Source organism: Apteryx mantelli, chromosome 6 (genome assembly GCF_036417845.1).
Source record: "Apteryx mantelli isolate bAptMan1 chromosome 6, bAptMan1.hap1, whole genome shotgun sequence".
Lineage (NCBI taxonomy): Eukaryota > Metazoa > Chordata > Aves > Apterygiformes > Apterygidae > Apteryx > Apteryx mantelli.
The window spans coordinates 14,397,262-14,417,041 of NC_089983.1; the positions used below are offsets into that span (position 1 = coordinate 14,397,262).

The 19,780-nt window shown below is 42.7% G+C and overlaps 1 protein-coding gene and 2 non-coding genes across 6 annotated transcripts in view; all 3 read right to left on the reverse strand.

Annotated features, from left to right (window-relative positions):
* NOP58 (NOP58 ribonucleoprotein) overlaps window positions 1–19,780 on the reverse strand; it is a 33,441-nt gene that overhangs the window by 2,381 nt on the left and 11,280 nt on the right. For 3 of the 4 annotated variants that reach the window (XM_067298837.1, XM_067298840.1, XM_067298838.1), the window contains 8 exons: window positions 19,581–19,715; window positions 18,572–18,717; window positions 17,552–17,678; window positions 16,740–16,903; window positions 15,869–16,003; window positions 14,521–14,582; window positions 11,614–11,747; window positions 6,224–6,345 (listed from right to left, as the gene is read on the reverse strand). In XM_067298837.1, coding sequence (XP_067154938.1) covers window positions 6,224–6,345; window positions 11,614–11,747; window positions 14,521–14,582; window positions 15,869–16,003; window positions 16,740–16,903; window positions 17,552–17,678; window positions 18,572–18,717; window positions 19,581–19,715 — 1,025 coding nt within the window. Of the gene's footprint in view, window positions 1–5,120; window positions 5,460–6,223; window positions 6,346–11,613; window positions 11,748–14,520; window positions 14,583–15,868; window positions 16,004–16,739; window positions 16,904–17,551; window positions 17,679–18,571; window positions 18,718–19,580; window positions 19,716–19,780 lie in introns of those variants that run through there. The other variant, XM_067298839.1, reaches the window with a different exon arrangement.
* On the reverse strand, window positions 17,311–17,396 carry LOC136992361 (small nucleolar RNA SNORD11). Its single transcript, XR_010884624.1, has one exon. It is a non-coding gene; the product is annotated as a small nucleolar RNA SNORD11 (small nucleolar RNA).
* Window positions 18,385–18,468, reverse strand: LOC136992362 (small nucleolar RNA SNORD11B). The gene has a single exon (XR_010884625.1). It is a non-coding gene; the product is annotated as a small nucleolar RNA SNORD11B (small nucleolar RNA).

The window sequence follows — 19,780 nt, forward strand, 5'->3', positions numbered from 1 at the left end:
GGATTTAAAGAGCGCAATAGGCTTCCTGTTGCCTGAAAAGTGGCCGAGAGACTGGCTGGCGCCGCACAGGGAGGCCATCAAATCCAGGCACGTGCGTACGAGAGCCGGTGCTGGCCCTCACGCGGCTTGGCGAGGCGCTCCCCCCCCGACTTTCTGCGGCTGCCTGGTGCCAGCCTAGCGCAAACGCAGGGAACGGTAGCAAAGGCCAAAGCTGTTCTTACATTTGCTGGCCCGTTCTGCCAGGCCGGAGTGCACATGGAGTAAGCGTGCTCCCTCACCGCAGCATTGCCCACTATGTTGCTCCAACATGTTGCAATACCCCGATTAGGCAACTGGCAATTATATCTCATTTACCTTTATCTCCAGTGTTACGGCGCTACATTCACAGCTGTATAAATGCCCGTCTCCCATCCATGGTAGCTGCGCTTTCGTACAGGCTTTCCGACCTGCTAACAGAGAGCACTGATAACGTGTGAGCTTGTTTTTCAGTGCTTTCCCCACTGGCTGCATGCCAAGCACATTTTAAAAAAAGATTTTAAAAGTGATTCTAGCTCATTACTAAGATAAGCCTTTTTTTTAATACAATGCAAAATGAAGTGCTAGGAATTCTGGAACAGCTGGTTTTAATTCCCTCTTCTGTAAGAGATTTCACACAGCTGCCCTATGAGACTTTGGCCACAGTCCTGTTATGGGAGATTTCATTTTGGATTTAGATAACCTCATCTGCAGCCGCTGCTTTCTCAAACAAGCTTCCTTCTTCACAACACGTCTGTCTCACATCCTATTTGGAGCTCTCACAGTGTTTCATAAATAATGAGAGCCCTGCACACTTATGGGATTTGGGAAGCATTATCCCACTCTTTAGAGGTGGAAGATGAAGATCAGAGATTAAGTGTGGCAAGTGCAAAGAGCTCGGCTCCAAAGGAGGGCGGCTTTGGTGCTGCGTTTCCTCGGGGCCTGGAGCCCTCCTACCCCGGCCTCCCCGCCACGGCCAGCGCTGCGGCATGGCGTGTCAATCCTACGCCCACCCGGAGGGGCCCCACAGGCTTCATACCAGCCCATCGCAAGCGGTTCATTGTATTTTGATCTAAGTCTACGGAGACAGCATTGCTGTTTCCATTAGCCAGTAGCTGGGAGGAGGAAATCGCGCATCAGAAAATTTTCTACGTACATTACTGCTACTGAAAACATGGAGCCATTGAACACGCAAAGATATTCATTGCTATGACAGGAATGAACCACTGCCCAAGAAATAAGGCAGAGGGCACAAGATGGGCGAGACAGCGCAGCTTGGTTTGCAAGTCGCACATGGGCCAGGGACACAACATGCACACGCACATGCCTGGAGCAGCCCACACTGCTATGCATACGTGTAGCAAAGACACGGGCAAACCACTTCCGACATGACGGGAAAGGACTGAAAGCATCTTACATGTGGGGAGGAAGAGGCATAAAAGCCCGGTGATGACATGCACCCTCTGGCCCTGCTCCCTGCGGTAGGGGAAAAACACAGCATCCCTCCGCTTGGCTTCTCGTGCCCACCGAGGCAGGTGTACACCAGGCGCGCGCCTCCATGCACGAGAGAAACAGCCTGTGAACAGCTGCAGCATGAAGCACGCTCCACCAGCACCAGCAGCAAAAGCCTGGCAAGAAGCGCAGGCATACGGGGCCAGCGAGCACCGAGGTGAGGGACTGTTGCTGCCGGTCACGGCAGGGCCGGGGCTGCGTCCCCACAGCACCGTCCCACAGACATTCACCAAGGCTGGGTTTCAAACTGGTGAGAAAAGTCCCCGCTGCCACCTCTACAGTCAAATTCCCAAGTAGCAAGCAAAGAACACATCTGTTTTCCTAAGAGACTACAGTTCTTAGGCTAGAAAATACATTAATTCTCCTAGTAACAGTTTTTGCAGTGCAAAGTAGCTCCTAAGCAAGCAGGATCATGCCCACATGGTGAGAGCAGTGCTGGGGAGGAGCAGAGAGAGCAGCAGACACGTACCAGCACCCTCACTGCAGAGCTGGGCAGCAGTGTCCCCTCCCTGCGCAAAACTCCCCATCTCCAGAGAGGAAAAGGAGCAGAAAACTCCACAAAAGACTTGAGCCTTGCCAGGCAATTTGCACTTGGACTCTGCAGCGGAGAGGCGGCAGAAAGCTTGCAGCCCATTTGGCCGTCCTTTGCCTCCAGCTGCAGCGGGGACAAGGAGGGGAGAAGCAGGCAGCAGGCCCTGAGCCCAAAGCCAGTCAAGCCTATGTACTTTTTAAAACTGGTCCTCTGAGGAGAAAAAATGAAGCATTATCATCAGCCCCAGTGGAACACCACTGGGGCACATGGTCAGTTAATAAGCATCTGGCAGCTCCCCAAACCAGGACCATCAGCCCCGTTTCCTGTGGCTTGGTACAGGTGTTTCCTGGCAGAGGTGTGTGTAACCCCTCCCCAGGGGAACAGCCATCATTCGGGTCCCATTTGTCACCACAGAGCTTGAGGCTCAGTCAACATAACTGTCCTCTACTCCGATACCCTGCCACAAAGTCCTTTCTCCCTTACAACCACACAAGAGTATTTCTCCCTGTTAAAAGGGAGAGGTCTCTGCAATAAGGGCCTGCCCCACGCAGGGCTTTGCTTGCAGAGACACAAGGAATTCCAGCTGCTTTTCTACAGGGGATTAGCGTGGGAGGTGACACATACCAAAACCACCATCACAGTGGTTCATGTTAAGACTCTACAGCATTGAATGAGTTGGAGATACTACATTTCCTTCTGCTTCCAGGAAAACCCATGCAAGGTCATAACTGCATGGACCCTTGCAGCCCTATCTATTGTTTCAAGACAGCATGATGCCTCTTAAGTAGCTGAAATGGGGATGTATCTGATGGTTTCAGGTAGTTTGTAGTATCTATCATACTACAGGAAAAAAAATCCCCAAAGTTTGTAAATTCCAGCTAGCAGATGGAAGACTTCGTTGAACCTCCACACCTTGGCTAGATACATGATTTTTGTTCAACTGTTGGCTACTGATTCAGAATTAAATTGGGCTGTAAAGCTCTCAAGATCTAACATGGGACTAGATTTTTAAAAACAGAGTGAGTGTGCTGCACATGCTATCCCAGGATGGCAGCAGCTGGGGACATAATGGTTAAGTCCCCAAATAGCCTGTGCAAGATGCTTTTTGACAACTCCCCTCCAAAGATTAGTTATTGACCTATAGCGCAGGCAGTACATATGACCCGTTGCAAAATTATTTCTTAAAAGCAATGCTGGATAAGCCTCAGAAATCAAAATTCTATTTTAAAAAGATTAAAAGGCTTAAGTCCCAATTAAGGGCCTGTCCTACTTCTTGGGTAGTCACTGTTACCTGTGCAATAGGGCTATACTATTTCCCAAATACAGTTATTTTTCTTTTCTTTTTTTAAACACTTTAGGATGCAGAATTTTAAACAAATCCACAAACCTTTGTGAAAAACCATATGCAAGTAAAACAGTCTTATCTGCCAGAACTGATAAGCAACATCAAGTACAGTGACCATGGATTACAGTGACTGCAGTCTGCATCACCACTGTTTACTCTCACTGATCATATTTAGCACTCAAGTTGAAGACACTTATCAGTGTTTCAGCAGCCGTCCTTTGGGATCTGCAGCTCATGGTTTCTAGGATAAGGAGATCAGCAGTTCAAGTCAGAATCCAGAATGCTTATTTCCATACCTGCTCAAAAGAGGTGGTAGTAGATAATGCATGATCTATCCAGGACTGAAAAGCTTAGAACTTCCTTCCTTTCCTCCACACAATATTTCTGGGTCATGCACATTGAGCTCTCAGCCCTATTTTCTCTAAAGCAGTTTCACTCAGGAAGAAAAACAACCAACCTTACAGCACTTCAGAAATTTAAAAACAGAATAAAATAGAAGTTCTGGTTAATCTGATATTGAAATCAATACACATAACACTGGACGAGGAAGAGGGACAAAGACATGTTTCTTCATGATTAAACTCCAGTGCGCTGCCCTGGAGTTTAGAATCTGGCTTAGAATGGACATTGGCTTATAATAATAAGCCACTAAAAAGTGCTAAATAAGACACACACACACACACAAAAAAATCACATTCCCTTGTTACCAAAGCAATAAGCACAAGGAGGAAAAGGTGGCCATGCAAAAATAATCTCTTTGCATCTCAACTCTACTGGTTACTTATTAAGCAACTGACGTTCGTACAAATTTTCTGATTGGGGTAAATTATACAGGACAGTTCCTGAGCAGCATATACATAATTTATCTGAGACTTTTGAGGAAGTGACTGCATTAATAGTTCAGAGGAAACTGAACTCGTATGTCTGTAATGATTTGTGTTTGAGAATACATTCACAGTAAAGCGCTAAAGGCACCAACAGCCAAGTCTATCTCATTACAGATAACTTAACACCTTTGCTGCCTGCTGAAAGACTTAACCTTACTTTTCTTGCAAAATGCAGATGAACTGGAAGTCTCACTACTCCCAGGTGATCCAGAGCTCTGCACAGTAAAATATCACTAACTGCAATCAGTGCAACCACAGAAGGATCCACAACACCTAAGATAACAGGTGGCTGCAGCAGGGTAGCACACTCCTGATACACTGTTTCAGAACACCATACCTCCAGCCTGGTCAATTATAGCAGTTAAAGCCAGTGTAATATTCCTGAGAAAATGAAAAGGAAGCTCATATTCTTGCCATTGGTAGCTGTGCATTAAGTGAGCATCCTATAAATTTCATTAGGGATTCAATGTGTCAGTTTACACCAAAAAATGAGCAAGCCACATGCTAAGAGCTGGTCAGTAAGCTATATTCAACAGAAAAGCACCAGCCGCACTGGCTGAAAAGTTACCCAGTGTTATCCATCTAAAGACACTCTGCCATTTTGTTTAGTAAGAGTCTACCATGATAACTAGAAAAAAAATTTTTTTTCATCTTAATGAACTGAGTATATAAGTTCTGAATTCTTTATAGAACAAACTACAACAGAACATTTACACATTTAGAAAAGTTTCTTTTACTGATTATTCATTTAAAACAATAAACAGTCTTAGGAATACCCCTGATATAGGTTAGAAAGCCAACAAATAAGTTAAGACAGAGGCATAAAATCTCCATAAAACTGTTTTTATTGTTTATCAATGGAGACTGCATATGAAAAGAGGATCTATGGAGAGCTTAACAAAAGGAACTGCGCAAAAAATGCCAGCAATCCTCTTAAGTAGCAGAGACACTGCAATATCCTGTTCCAGGGCAGAAAATACCTGTCAAATCCATCTCCTTGACCTCTTCCAATACAGGGAAGTTATAGTTTTCAGCAAAAGGCTAAAGAAATTATTTCAAGAAATACTACTCTGAAGCAGCTGTCCAAGGGGCTGTTTCCCTCAGCTCCTCATCAGTCTTCATCCTCATCTTTCATTTTCTTCTTTTTTTTCTTCTTTTTCTCTGCATTCTGGAAACAAACGTTGCTATGAGCAAACCATAACGGCAAAAAAGCAACATGTAGCTAGGCAACGCAGCTCATACTCAGAGCAGCACAACAGCTGCCATACTCAGCAAAGCACAACTCAAGAGATTTTCCCTTCTCCTACTGCTAATACCACTTGATGCTTACAGCAGGGTGGGAGGGCCAGTGGGGCAGGGGAAGCTGTGCTGTCCGTCACACAGCTGGCAGCTCAGCACAGTAGTCAGTCTGCATCAGGCTGCATAGCTGCCCCAAGCAAAGAAAACTAAATCCCATCTAAAGGACAACAGGATTTCAAAACTGAGCAACCAGTTCTGTTTGGCTGCACCCACTCTGCTAATGCTAGACATCAAATGATGCTTCAGCAGTTCAACAAGTACAGCTTCTGCTCCACAGCAGTCCTGAACACTAGAGATTTCTGTGGTTCAGCACCAAAGGATGCCCTGTCCAGTTTTCTAGAAAAGAGGTAGAAAGAGGGAAGACTAAAGCTGGGAGTGGGCAGAAAGTAGAGGAAACACTCCTGGTGCTTGGAGGCATTACAGTCACAAATTTCCCAGACCTTGTTTTGTAATGCCAATCTTCTTGGACATTAAAGTGACGGATATGATGAAATAAAGTTGCTAAATAGTCAAACAATCTTCACATACCATGAGTTATATAGATAAGAATATGCTTTTCCCCCTCACTCCCAATGTTTTGGAAAGAATCCATTCCCAGAAAGGATCAGGTAGCTGTGCAATTCTGTCTCTCACCTCAACTGTAGGGCTGGTGGGTGGTTCCTCGGTCAGTGCTCCCTCATCTTCAGTTTGCTTTTTCTTCTCCTTTTTCTTTTTCTTCTTTTTGACAGGTTCACCCTCTTCTACACTTGTCTCTTCTGTACCACAGAAGGAAGGAAAACAAAAGGCAGGCTGTTAGCTATTAAAGTATACAAGGCAAAAAAAAAAAAAAAAAAAAAAAAAGTGCGATATCTGTGCTTTCTACAAGATGTAAGAGGATGCAATGAGAATAGTAAGAAACAATGCAAAATACAGAATACCACGCTGCTTTCTTTACATCTCTCCACACTACCCTCTTTATATTGGCTCCACTTCATCTCCCTTAATTGCATGACTACTCCCTGCTCTTATCAAAACATACAACTACCTAAGACACAAGTGGCAACGTTCAGACAGCACTATTCACATCTCCTGGCACAAACAGCACTCCTATATGCTGCTCCCGAAGTTTAAAACAAGCTTGCATGTTTTGATTTGTCTGCCAGATTATCTCCAAGTACCCTTCCTGAGAACAGACTGTCCATAGCTCAGCAAATATTTTCACCAGCATCTCAAGAGCAGTGGAAGGACTCTAAAACCCACATCAGAAATGCACTCAGCTGGCAGGTCGATATTCATAACCAATTCCCACATCCTGATGTTGGAAGTCTGCTAAGAAGAGCCAATCAGCAATCTTCCTTTAACAGTTTAGACTAGCAAATGCAAAGAATCAATGCTGTGCTAGCATACAACATTTAATGCAGGCGCAGAAACTCTGTCCTGTCTTGGAAGACAGGGATTGAACTATCTGTATAAGGCAAGAGGATTGTTAACCCATGGAAAGATTTACTAATGTTCTTTTAAATTTGTGTTTCAGAATAATTTGTCAACAGGAGGCATATCTAATCACAGTGGTAGAGGCACTATGATTTACCACTCATTTTCTAGAATACATACCATATAGTTTTAGGAATCTCTAGGTAAAGAAACAAAGCAAAAATCATTACCCAGCTGACAGCTTATGTAGTAGTCAGGCTGTTACTGGCATCTACCCAAGTTAAATTTATTTGCATAACTGAGCCAGCGTCGGACACCAAGTTTCTCAGCATGCAGTACTCATGAGTAAGTTAATGACGTAGCAACCATAGTCCTTCAATAGCCACAAAACTGAGATGCTGAAATCAGTGGTGTTTGTGGTGAGTACAGATGCTACCAGAAGTGTGACTCAAGAAGAAATAATCTTCTCAGAGTACTCCCAAAAAACAGAACCAGCTTCATTTGGAAAGTACACTCACTTATCATTTACAGAAAGAACAGAAACAAAACCAGTGCAATTACAGAAACCCCAAAACATGCAGCTTCCTAACATCTTGATTGCTCTGTCACAAGTTTAGTTCCTCAGGGCAGCAAAAGGATTCTGTGATTCAAAAATATGTTTCAATCTTTGCCTCTAACATAATCTTCAGACAAAAGTTCGTCTTCAGGGTAGAGAATTTCTGGATATGTCTACAGCAAAATAGAGCCAGGCAGCACATGCAGTTTTCTGACACTAAAAAATGCCAGAGGCAAAATAGCAAAGGATTCCAGATGAATGAACTGGTATGTATAATTTTAAGTGGATTCTGCCACACACGTCATTCACACTGAACAGCGTGCAAGCAAAAGGTTCCAAAACATGTGCAAATATAAATATCAGCCTCCTCACTTCTATGTGTATGATGTAGATAAATAAAGGTGGCTGAAAAATAAGCATATACTGCATTAAAGCCATCCAACACAACAGGAGCATACGTATCACATTTGCTATGCTACGTGTTTTCACTTAGCTGGATTACTAAGTAAAAAGAAGCTTATGCATTTTCAAGCAAAATGCTGGGTGGTACCTTGGGAAAATAACTTCTTGTTATTACTCTATGTGTCATCATGTCTGACACACCAGGCAGTGGAACCTGTCACGATTTACAACAACAGATAGCGTACTGCGCATTCATAGGCACTGACACTTCTCACAGCTGGCAGCAGATGCCTTCGTGAAGATTTAAGCTGCCGCTTTCTAGCAAAGCTCATCACAAGCCTTCGTGCATTTGTACCTCGGCAGAATGAGGATGAAGGCTCCAGGGGTGCTGTTCTTCTCCTACCAGAACCAGCGCTTCCGAGTCACTCACGCCCAGTGGGGCTTCTCTGTGCTACACAGCAGTCGACCAGAAAGCCAACAGCTCTTACTATCACAAGTAGGCACAGTAAGCAGCATCCGGAAGAGCAGTTCGACTGATGCCCCTGCACCGCGCTGGATTGCTAGCTGCAGTTCCATTCACCCATTTTCCACCAGTCTTCTCTAAGCTTTTACAAACTCCAGTGTGCCCTCTCCTCCCCACGTGCCGTTCCTCAAAGCGCACCGAATCAAGTCAAACAGTCTATCACTAAACACACCACATCATCACGTCCCTGTCATTTAAAGCTTTAGGTCTTGCAGGGTTCACTCCATTAATTTAAGATGACACTCCTCTTTTCAAGACAGACCTTTTCAAGTGACTAGCTAATATTATACCCTGATGCTTAAACGCAAAGCGAGTGCTTCACTGGGGGCACTGGCTAGGCCTGTCAGCAGTAATGCTGGGAAGCGTTCTGTCTAGCCACATGTAACTCCAGCGACTTTAGCCCCCGCCTCAAAATCAGTCGTGTCCAACCTCCAATACCAATTAAAACAGGTTTTGTATTAAAAGGTAATTCCTTAAGTGGACTAAAATTTATTTCATGCACTATCCTTCCTTTCAGGTTTTTTTTTTTTTAGGTGTGAAAGATAAGTGTTTGGAATTCATGCACCCATCACTCTTTGCTTCCCCATCAGTTCCTATCTAAAGTACTGCCAGATGTGCAGCCTAAGCAAGGAGACACAAAACATGATACCTCCTCTTGCAGTAACATTTAGGTTTCAGGCAAGCACCATTTAAAAAAATTGTTTCCCTTTACTACAAATACTATAGGAATAGTTTGACAGATCACTTTTCTGTGGCAGTGCCAGCTTCCCAGTTCTTTCCTGCCCCTAACCTTCCTTCCCCTTGTGCTGCAAACTGGATCAAAATTGATCTGGCTGATTTTTTTCCCCCCTGCTGGACTGCTTTTCTGCAAACCCCATTTGCCAGGCAGCTGCATAAACAGCAGAGGGGAGGAGAGGGCAGAGACTTCTTATGCAATACTATGGCTGGACGTGTAGTCTCCAACAAGGGAAAAGCCTAATAGGAAGAATAGAGCCAAGAACAGCAGAACTGAAACACTTGTGCATATTCAAGTGGGACATGCAGCATAAATCTTAATGCTGGGACCTCCTCTGTGGTATGGCCCTCACTTCCTACGTACTGTGGAACTTGCGCAACCACTTCTCGGACCACCACTACTGCAGCATGCTGTGTAGACGGACCAACTCTACTTGGAAAAGAGCAAGGTCAGGGAAATCCATGTATTTTGCTGGGTGAGCGAACAAGAATTTGCAAACATAACTGTGGTAATATTTTAAAGGGTACAGGAGTACAGGCTGAAGGGATGAGATCTGCATACAGGTGATATGAGGTAAATAAGTTCTCTGGAACTGCTTCTTCCTTAGTCTGAAGGATCTGGCACACGAGGGCCTTGGCTCTAATATCCAAGTATTCCCAATAAAACAACCCACTCTACTTGCAGAGCTGGGGAAAAACAGGAGCTACAAACCATACATCTGAAGGATGCCCTTCCTTTTTAGGAAGGAGGACAACACATCTGAAATCTCACTTCAGGTTCTGGGAAATGTTTAAAAAAAAAAACAACACCCAAAAATGCCCCCCCCCCAAACAACAACAAAAAAACACAACCAAAAAAACCCCCACAGCACAGAGGATTTTAGCAGCTTAATAGCATTCTGCACACTGTCTAATGCTCAGATAATTCTCTGTAGCTCAAGGATAACTGCTAAGCTCCACCCATCCCCTAAGCTAAGAGATATCAATACTCAGTAAAGCAAAGGGAGCAGATGCAGAAGCAGGCTTTCTATATAAAATCATGAACAATTAAATAACATACGTATGAATAGAAATATCTATCCTCATACTGAACAGACCAGGCTGGAAATGATTCAAAATTTCACGTGCAAGGACTTCACGCTTGTGAGATGTCAGCACTTAGTTTGACAATGGCAGGGAAGGCCATGGGAACAATTCTGAGACTGTACGAGAAGTTAGTTCAAAAGATTATCAAGAACAGTAGCAGTGAGAACACCCACGTGCTCCAAAAAGCAACTGGGTAAGTTCAAGCCTACAGAGCATTCACATGTCCTTGTTCCATTATGATAAGTACGAGGGAGTAAGCTGGGGCCCAGATCTTCACAGTATAAAGGATTCTCCCTCCAGTATAGCTTTAATTCTCAAGGTTCCTTGCAAGTTGCTTGGTCCATGCGCACAGACACCACGAACCAACCAACCAGCACCTGGAAAGATCACCTCAGCATAAGGTGAGTGTGAAGAGATACAGAACCAGCATAACTACTCTGATATCATGTCTATAGCACAACAAGCACAGAGAAGGGCAGTAGTGAAAAGCTCTGACAGCCCTTGCCTACAGGCACAAGTAGTTGACAGAACTGGGAGTAGTTCACACCCAGACATGGCTCAGGTCCCGCAAAAAATGGCTTAAAGCCCTCTTTTCTTTCTTTTCTTTTTTCCTCCCAAGTTACACATAGGGTAGTCCACTACCGTAGCTAGTATTAAGCCAGCCATTTAGAGGTGCTGGAAGTGCACACAGGAGGGAAAAGAGGGAGCAAGTTTCTTAAAATGAACTTTAATGTAAATGCAGACTGTTTCGAAGTCACAGTCCAAAACCTTTGTTCACACAGTAACTCATTAGAGAAGGAACAAATGAACTGTGAGCACAGTTCAGTTTTCTCTCTCCAAAGCACAGCAGTTAAACACAAAAATAAGCATCACGTAAATTGACTGAAATTTCCAAGTGTTGTTTCATCTCAAATTCTGTTTTTCAATGTTTATGTGCTAAAACATTTGAAAAAACATTTTTACACAAAATAAAATTCCATTTTTTCAAAAAGGAGCTATTTTGCTTCAAGATACTGAGGCCCACTAAAGATCAAGCTACTGTGCAAGAAGTTCTGCAAGACAAATACGAGCTGGGCTTTTTTTTTTTTTTTCCCTTCAATTTTCTTCTATGACTACAAACATTTGAAAACAGGTATTTAAAATAATTGACTGAAGTCTAGTGTCAGTCCATAAAGGACTTTTTTCTTTTTTAAATACATTATGCGATACCCAAGGAGAATAACCAGCTATTGTGGCTGGCCGTCAGTGTTAAATCCCCCTGCACAATGCACACAGCAACATGCCAGCAGCACAGATGCAGCAACCAACCTTTAATCTCTCTTTTGACCTTCTTTGCTTTCACAGCAACCCCTGCCTCCTGTTCTTCCACCTCTTGAATTTTGCGTTTCTTTGAAGCAACAGGAAGCGTAGAGTCACCAGATGGGTCATATATTTTTACTTCGCTGTAATGAAGGAAACAAATCAGTTTTAGTTACAGAAAGAAGAGCTAGCCCTACAGGTAAGATGCTGCAGTTGAACATTCACTTTCCAACACAATCTCCCAAGAATATTCTCAAATCAATTTGGCACCTAGTGTTTACTGGTTGCCAGGTCCTTTCTCTAACACATGAGGGTCCATCAGTAGTCTTGACTACAGGACTCACCCCATGAAGCATGACTGTCTGATCCAGACAGAAGGTACCAGTTCAAATGAGAATTTGGTTCCAATTTATATCAGTTCAAGGCTGTACAGAGCACTTATATTACTCATCATGTTGATCTCTCCACAACTGAAAGCCTTTCCATCACAGCTGTATGGTCACATGCACACGGCTCCCCACAATTTGGGAAGTCTGTATAATTGTACCCTATGGGTAATATACACAGGGTGAGAAGTAGCTTTAACTCTTGCTTTTTCTACATTGCCTCTCCACTATTATGTTCACAGGGTGCAAGTCACAAGCCAGGGTAATGCTACAGCCCACCTCGATGCTCCCCTGTACCGCATGCACCACTGACTTTATGGTACAGCTGAATACCTAATCTGTGTCTGAAACTGCCTCTTCCTGGATATTGCGCACTCCTTTGCTCAGTTCCAGACTTTTCTACAGCCTACAGAGTACCAGCCACCTCAAAAACTCAGGGCTCTTCTGTCCAGACTTTTCAGGGGCATTTGAAGGTTTGCTTCATCTAACAGCAATAAAGCAATTTTTTCCGGACTTGTTCAGAACAGAATTCCTACTGAATGAAAAAGGAGTTTTACAACAGTAACCCAGTAACCCCAAACTACTGCTCCCCTACCCTCCAACACATTTTGAGCATCCAAACTTCCAAACTAAAATCAGACTCTAAAGTAGCTACCTGGCACAGAAGATTACAAGCATCTCAGAGTAGTGATTAGGCTGGGAAGCATGTGATAATGCTAACAGCACCATCAATTCCTCCTTTAAGGATCAGGAATTATTCTTATGGGTATGAATACCGCATAACACTTTGAAGAAACTGATTAGAGAGCCTTCTGCAACTGGTGAACTCTTTCTAGGGTTTCTAACTGAAGCAGAGTGCACTGGCTTACTTGTTGTTGTCAAAATACCGCTAAGAAATAAAAATAACAAATTATCAAATAAGTATGCCAAAGATGGGTAAAGCTCACTCTCTTTTTTTTTTTTTTTTTTTTTTGAGAACATACTGCAACACTTGGCTTGGACCTCATCTCTACAAACTACCTTATAACTAACTTTAGAAATATTACCTTAATGCAGCTAATCCATACAGGATCCATAGTTTCATACTAGACTAAGACATTCTTGCCAAACTGCTTAAAACACCAGTTTAGCCCTTCAAAAAAAATCTCCATAAAGCAGTAGTATTGCAACTTTGCATTAGAAGGACTATTTGACAGGGACTGAATCAGTTTACAGGCACTAGACTCTCCCAACAGAGCACTGTTACATTTCAGGAACACAATCCACTCCTGAAAGAAAAGTTCAGAAATACTGATTTTTACCATTTATGTACAAGATGGGCATTTTACATCTTCCCCTTTCAGACAGCCAGACTAAGCCAAACAGCCAGAAGTTATCTTCAGCATCCCTCCCCCAAGCCTGGACATGTTTGCAGAGCATGTCTAACAGTAGAAACATGTCCTGGCGGGACATCATGACTCCCTATTTCAGGAGATCAAAAACCTACAAGTATATTGTCTCCTCCTCAAGCTACTGCCTCCTTAAACTCACTGCTGCTTCATTTACTGACACACTTGTCTTTTTAAAAGCTTTCCAATTCTAGACACTGCTCCAGAAATCACAGCCTTCACGACACTTCGAGGTGTTTAGCACATGGAAACTTAAGTTACAGCCAGGCTTAAAGATGTCAGGAAACTGCAGATGGGTACAGCAATGCTAATTTTCCTGACAAAACTAGCACCTTGCCCTACTTCTGCTGAGCACTTGCCCTCTCTACACCAAAAGTTCACAAAAATAAGCAGGCCAAATTAAGCAAGAAGTCTGTAAGCAAATTAAGCGAAAAGCCCAGGCCACACAGCTCAGATTAATAATAAACTGTTCCAATCCTCCTCCTTCCTCTCTCTCCAGTCTGTAATTTTCTCTGTATTTAGATGTTGAGACTCCTCAGCTGCAATTTAGAGTATCACTTCCAGTACCAGAAACTGCTCTAACCGTGTCCTGTCAGAGTACAGGGCATATTTATTGCATAAGATACTGTGCTATTGTGTACAGGATCTAACAAAGGGGATGAAGCTTTGCTCAAAACAACAATGGAACGGGTTTGGGTTTTTTTCTTTTTTTTTTTAAGAATAAGACTAAGTAGGTTTCTTGGGCAGCTTCCAATCATGTTGGAGAAATTCATTCAAATTCTGATTTTCTGAAATTTAATTTATTCAGGCTTGCATTAAATAAAGCTGCTACATACTAACTCCCCAAACTATTCAACTTTTTGCGCTAATGCTGATAACATCTAAACATACTCGTTATCTGATGATACCAGTAATTTACTATTAGAAAACCAGGACTGTTTCTCCAGTTCACTGGCTTTGCCACAACTCTAAATTGCAAGAAAATGGAAATTCCCATTAACAACGGGACTTGTCATCAGTGTTTAAAAGCACAGAAAATGCTTTCTGGATCTTAAGTCAATTCAGCTCACAACCAAAAAGCCTCTCAGTAATAAAAATAAGGAGAGTTATACCCAGCCAAGCTGAAAGGAAAAACTATTCACCTCTTGTTTTGATATTTGTCTGCCCTGGCCAAGGCTTTTCCAGTGCCACTTATTCTTCTTATCTAAAACAAAAATTTAGAAGTGAAAAACAAGTTACTCATAATGAAAACAATTCACAACCCAAATTCCACGGCCCTTGAAAGGAAATAAAAATGGAAAGATAGGCACATTTTATTGGTCAGGCTCTGCATAACTGTACAAGTCTTACACTTGTACACTTGGGAGTAAAATAGTGACAGGGAGGTAACTGGAGTGAGAAAGGCATGTGCTTTTTTAATGCTGCTCTTCAAGAAGTTAATGCAATTAAAGGGCATCTAGCACTGGATCAAACATACCACAACCACATGACAGGGAGCATCATACCTCTAAATTAACAATGCCAGCTCAAATTTGTGCACACTTTCTTTTCTGCAAAGGCAGCTGCATGTCTGGGCAGGTATCACCCTAGAGCTGGCATACAGACAACCTAAAAACCGCAATACAGGCTCAAAACTTGAGCTGTTTGTGTTTTGGCAATAATGAACATGGCTCCCTGCCTTTGTTTCCATGGGAAGTGCCATCTCCTAAGAAATGCTCAAGGAGGAGTAGGCAGGTTTTTCTGGATTTTTCTTTTTTGTAGCAGTGATGCCAGTACTACAGCATTAGCATCAGATCTAGCTTGGAAGGCTGCAGCCAACAATAGCTTACAAGACCACACTCCGCAGGCGTGCCACCTAAAGAGGAAGATGAGCCCTATGTTCTCCAGCAGGCTGCGCCAATGGCAACAGATGGAACAGCAGGTATGGAGAAGCAACACACACAGTGCTTGGTGACAGGAGTGCAATGCAGCACTCTTCACCTCCTGTGCTGACAACAACTTCTTCCTTTGGCTCCTGAGAAAGCTCCTGAAGACTAAGCATGGCCAACATTCAGACTTTGGGGAACCACAGTGGAAAACAAGAGGGGGGAAAAAAACAAACAAACAAAAACACCAAAGGAGCTCTCTTCTAAGGAGGAAAGGAAGCTACAAAGTAACAAGCATACCTCTACAGTTAATACAATAGAGATTTAGTGGAATGTAAGGGTATGACTCGCTCAGAATCAAGATTTTTCAGTATAATGTAAATGAAGACATGCATGTAGACATGAAAAACTGGCACAGAGAAGGATGCAACTGCCTTAGAATCCCACTTTCCAGCTGAGGTTGGGAGAAAGTACAGAATCACAGTGACAGCAGATCACACAGTCAAGTGTGGGGACAAGACTTGGAGAGCAGCGCATCAGAAAATCACACCATAAACACAGGAAGTACAGAATTCAAACTTCTTTTCAACAATATCTGCTTCATGCAGCCATCTACTAGACTTACCCCTCTCTCTTCCAAATGCCTCAGTCTTGTCTCTACTTTTAACCTGTTCTCAGCTCCCATTTCAGCACTGGTATCCTCTCCAAGAGCATCATAACGAATAGTCAAGGCAGTTTTAGCTGCCAGCATTCGAGATATCTGGAAAAGACAAAAAGAACATTAAGTGCTAAGACTAAACATAAGGTGATGATTCACTCTAATCTGGAAACCATGCCCACAAACAGAAGAACAAAGTAACCACTTACTAGTAGTACTGAGTCCAAAAATACAATTAGTACATCATTTCTTCAGCACTGAGATACTGTTAACATAACACCATGTTTTCTTGATAAATAGCTAGAGGTAAACATCTGAACCTACCAAATTATTTATACCTCCTCCACTCCACCCCAAACTTTAGACCAGGTCAACTGGAGGTGCAATTCCTAGCTGAATAGCTCTCTCTACAATTCAAATATACAGTTGCATTATAAAAGCCTAAACGCTGCAGAAGTGAACCACCAAAGTTAAGGCCTTTAGCACACAATAAGACTGATTTCCAAGGAAGACTAAAGCCTGCAACAGCTTAGTTCACTAACACATAGAAGAGAGTAGTAACATATCCCTTGAGAAAGCCAGCATTACACCATAATTCAGCACGAATGCATCTGTTATTCCCAGATGTATTGAAGGGACAATCTCATTTCCTTTTTCCTGAAGGAATGAATGACATCCAAAGATTTGTGGGACAGTGGCAGTTTCTGCATTACCACAAAGGAAAACAGTAAAGCAAGCAATGGAAAGAGCCTCATTGTGAGGCTCAAGGTATCTCATTACCAGATATTCATGCTCTGGAAAAAGCCAAGCTGGTAAGACGAACAATTCTGCAACTCACCTTTCCTTTATTTTTTGCAGTAGTTTGTCCCACTAGGGAAGCATGATAGATAAGGCCAAATTTAGGCGTATCTCGCTTAGTCTTCAGTGCTCTGAAGAGTGCCTTCTCAGCACCCAATATCTGAACTGTTGAAGCTGGATGTTTAGCCAGATTCAGGAGGGAACCTAGAAGGAGGTGACACGGTGACATTAATTTATTAGTGAAGCAGCTAGAAAAGCAGGAGACTAGATTCGTAAAGCACCCAAAAGTAGGAAACACAGAGCCTTCTTATATGAACTGCTTTGTGTTCGTTTCATGAAGGATAGTAAGCCATTTCAATCTTTCATGCTTAAACCAACTCTGTATCTTGGTTTGATTTCAGCATCAGGAAAGAAGGCTAATTCAATAATATACACTCCACTGGAATAATGCCTACTCCTGACAAAGTCAGACAGCAAGAATGTGACACAGAACTGAGTATAGACACTGAAATAAGGCTATTGCCTTGAGTCAGTCTGACCATAAAAGCCTACTGCCAGCTTTCCAGCACTGTACCCCAGAGGTACTGAACTATCAGCAGTGGGCTCAGTAAATGTCTCAGAAGAGGTAGTGACTAAAGTTGCCCTCATGTTCTGAAAAGAATTCAGGCCAACTGAGAACTAAATCATCACAGACTACTACTGTGCTCATGCTGGTATTCTCAGATTCCTCAAAAACCACCCTCCTCCCTTTTACCATGAGGTGTCCATCAGGGCCTTGCATAATGCTTTTGGCTGACCAGCTCCTCAGGGGAAACCTCTGATGAGGACACCTAAGCTTCCTGTGTGACCCACCTGCATGAGCAATGAGCCTTGCTCCAACCAGTTCACCCACCATGACAGTGAGATTAGGAGCAATGGCCATCATTCTGTTCTTCAGGTAGTCATACAGCTGTGTCCGATACTCTGAGATTTCAATCACCTGGCACAGACACAAAGTTTGGTTACAGGAATCAATATTAGTTGACCGACAAATATAAGAGCCAAATGTATTGAAACGAGAAAGTGCTGAGGATTCCAAACAAGGAGACTAACAAAGTGCAAAAAGCACAGATGGCCAAGAGCCAGTTATTTGAAGCTTTATACAGGGCACCTTCCCAGAGCAGAGCTCCATCCATGAAGTATATGGGACCTGTATTGCTCATTCCCTTATGCAATTTATTTTCTCAGCAAAGCTCCTGATAAGAGAGCTGACAGCATGCCAAAGACAGCGAAGCAGAACAAAAATACTCAGTAAGGACATTTTCTTTAGGACAAAACCCTGGAACATTCAGTTTTCACATAAATCTTTGCCACCATTCTCTTGAAATGGAATAAATGCTCTTTACTTGTTCCATACAAATACACACAATTAGAACGCACATAGAAAAGCGGCCCGGTCTAGACTGAGAACAGGAACTCTCTACTCCTAATCCTGCCACTCCCTGGCAAAGTCACAAAGAGATCCAACTGGCACCACTGAAGCAAGGGGGAGTTCACATACAACCTAGATGAAAGCAGGACAGAGCTCCTAATTCTCTTTGGGCCTCAGTGCTCCACTTTTAACCCAGGGGTTATCAGCTAGCTTCAAAACTACCAGGTGAGAGGTATTATAGTAAAAAAAACTTTGTGTAGACACTAACAGTCTAAGATGGCTCAGATGAGGTAGTGACTATGCACCCTCATGTTTGTACATCAGGTGAGCAACATTATAGGAATCATCACTGCCATCAAAAGTGTTAGAAAGGCCCTGGGAAAACCACTCCTTGGCAGAACAGGATATGATATGATTAACCAACATAGAGTTCCTAATGCTGTCCATCCACATGTACATGCCTGGTCACAGAGATGAATTATGTTGTTTATGTCTTCTTCTGATACTTCCGTGCCCATGGAAATCTCTGCGGCAGCCTTCACATCCTCTTCTATCTCCTCTGATAGGATGTCAGCAACATCAGAGGAGGCAAAATTTCTTCTGTCTCCTGTAGGGGACAAACAAAAGCATGTGTGTTGAGGCAAGATGAACAAGTGAAAAAATAACAGAAACAGCCAAAGGAAAAGGTCCAAAATAACAGCAGTGGATCAAGTCTACCATCTTCTTTTTCAAATTCCCAAAACATATGTCAATATTATTTCTTACTTTCATATTTATACTATCTAGGAATGGTTAGAAAGATAACATTTGAAACAAACACCCCCCCCCCTTATTCTGTAACACCGTATACTTTTTTTTTTTTAAATAAACATAAGATTACAAAGGAAGAATTCCAGGAAGTGAGCAGTCATTTACCACTAGCTAAACCAATGTAATTCTTAATTCCCACCCCCCCCCCCCAATTTCAGTTGGAAAAAGTTTCCTTAAAACTACTAGGTTCTCTGAACTGCAAATTTAATCATTAAAAAAGAAGTAGTACATGCCTAAGAGTAAAGAATTGAGTGTCCAAAGCAGTAAAGCCACCATTCTTTCTGTTCCAGTGAACAAATATAGCAGCTGTGGTCTCAGAACACCCACAAGCAGTCTGCAAGTCTCTTTACATCATTTTTTGGCAGCTAATTTCCAAACCGGTCTGCTGACTGATTCTAAGAAGATATGCTGGTGGTCCATGAAGAACTGGTTGAGTCATATGGTGTTAGCTTTCTATTAAGTTTCCAAATGGTAAATCACATCAACATACAGATTCAAGCATATACTGCTTTTCTGCTGGCCCTATTTACATTGCTGCTGATGGCAGGATTGTATAGCTGATCATGACTAGCTGGATGATGAAGGTCTACAAATCAGTGTCATAATGTACTGCATACTAACAAGCAAAATTATCCAGGCTTATGCCTCTTTATTACTCACCAACTTTCCGCACACATTTACAATATGTTAGGTTATCTGTGATGATTTTGCCCAGTTCAGGGAAGTGCCAACCGTACCATTCCCTACAGCGCATGATATAGTTATTCAGTTCTTTATCCAGGTCATCAAGAAGAGCTAAAAGAAAGAAGAATGGACTTTTTTTTTCTTTTCTTTTTTTTTTTTTTTTTTTAAAGTAGTTT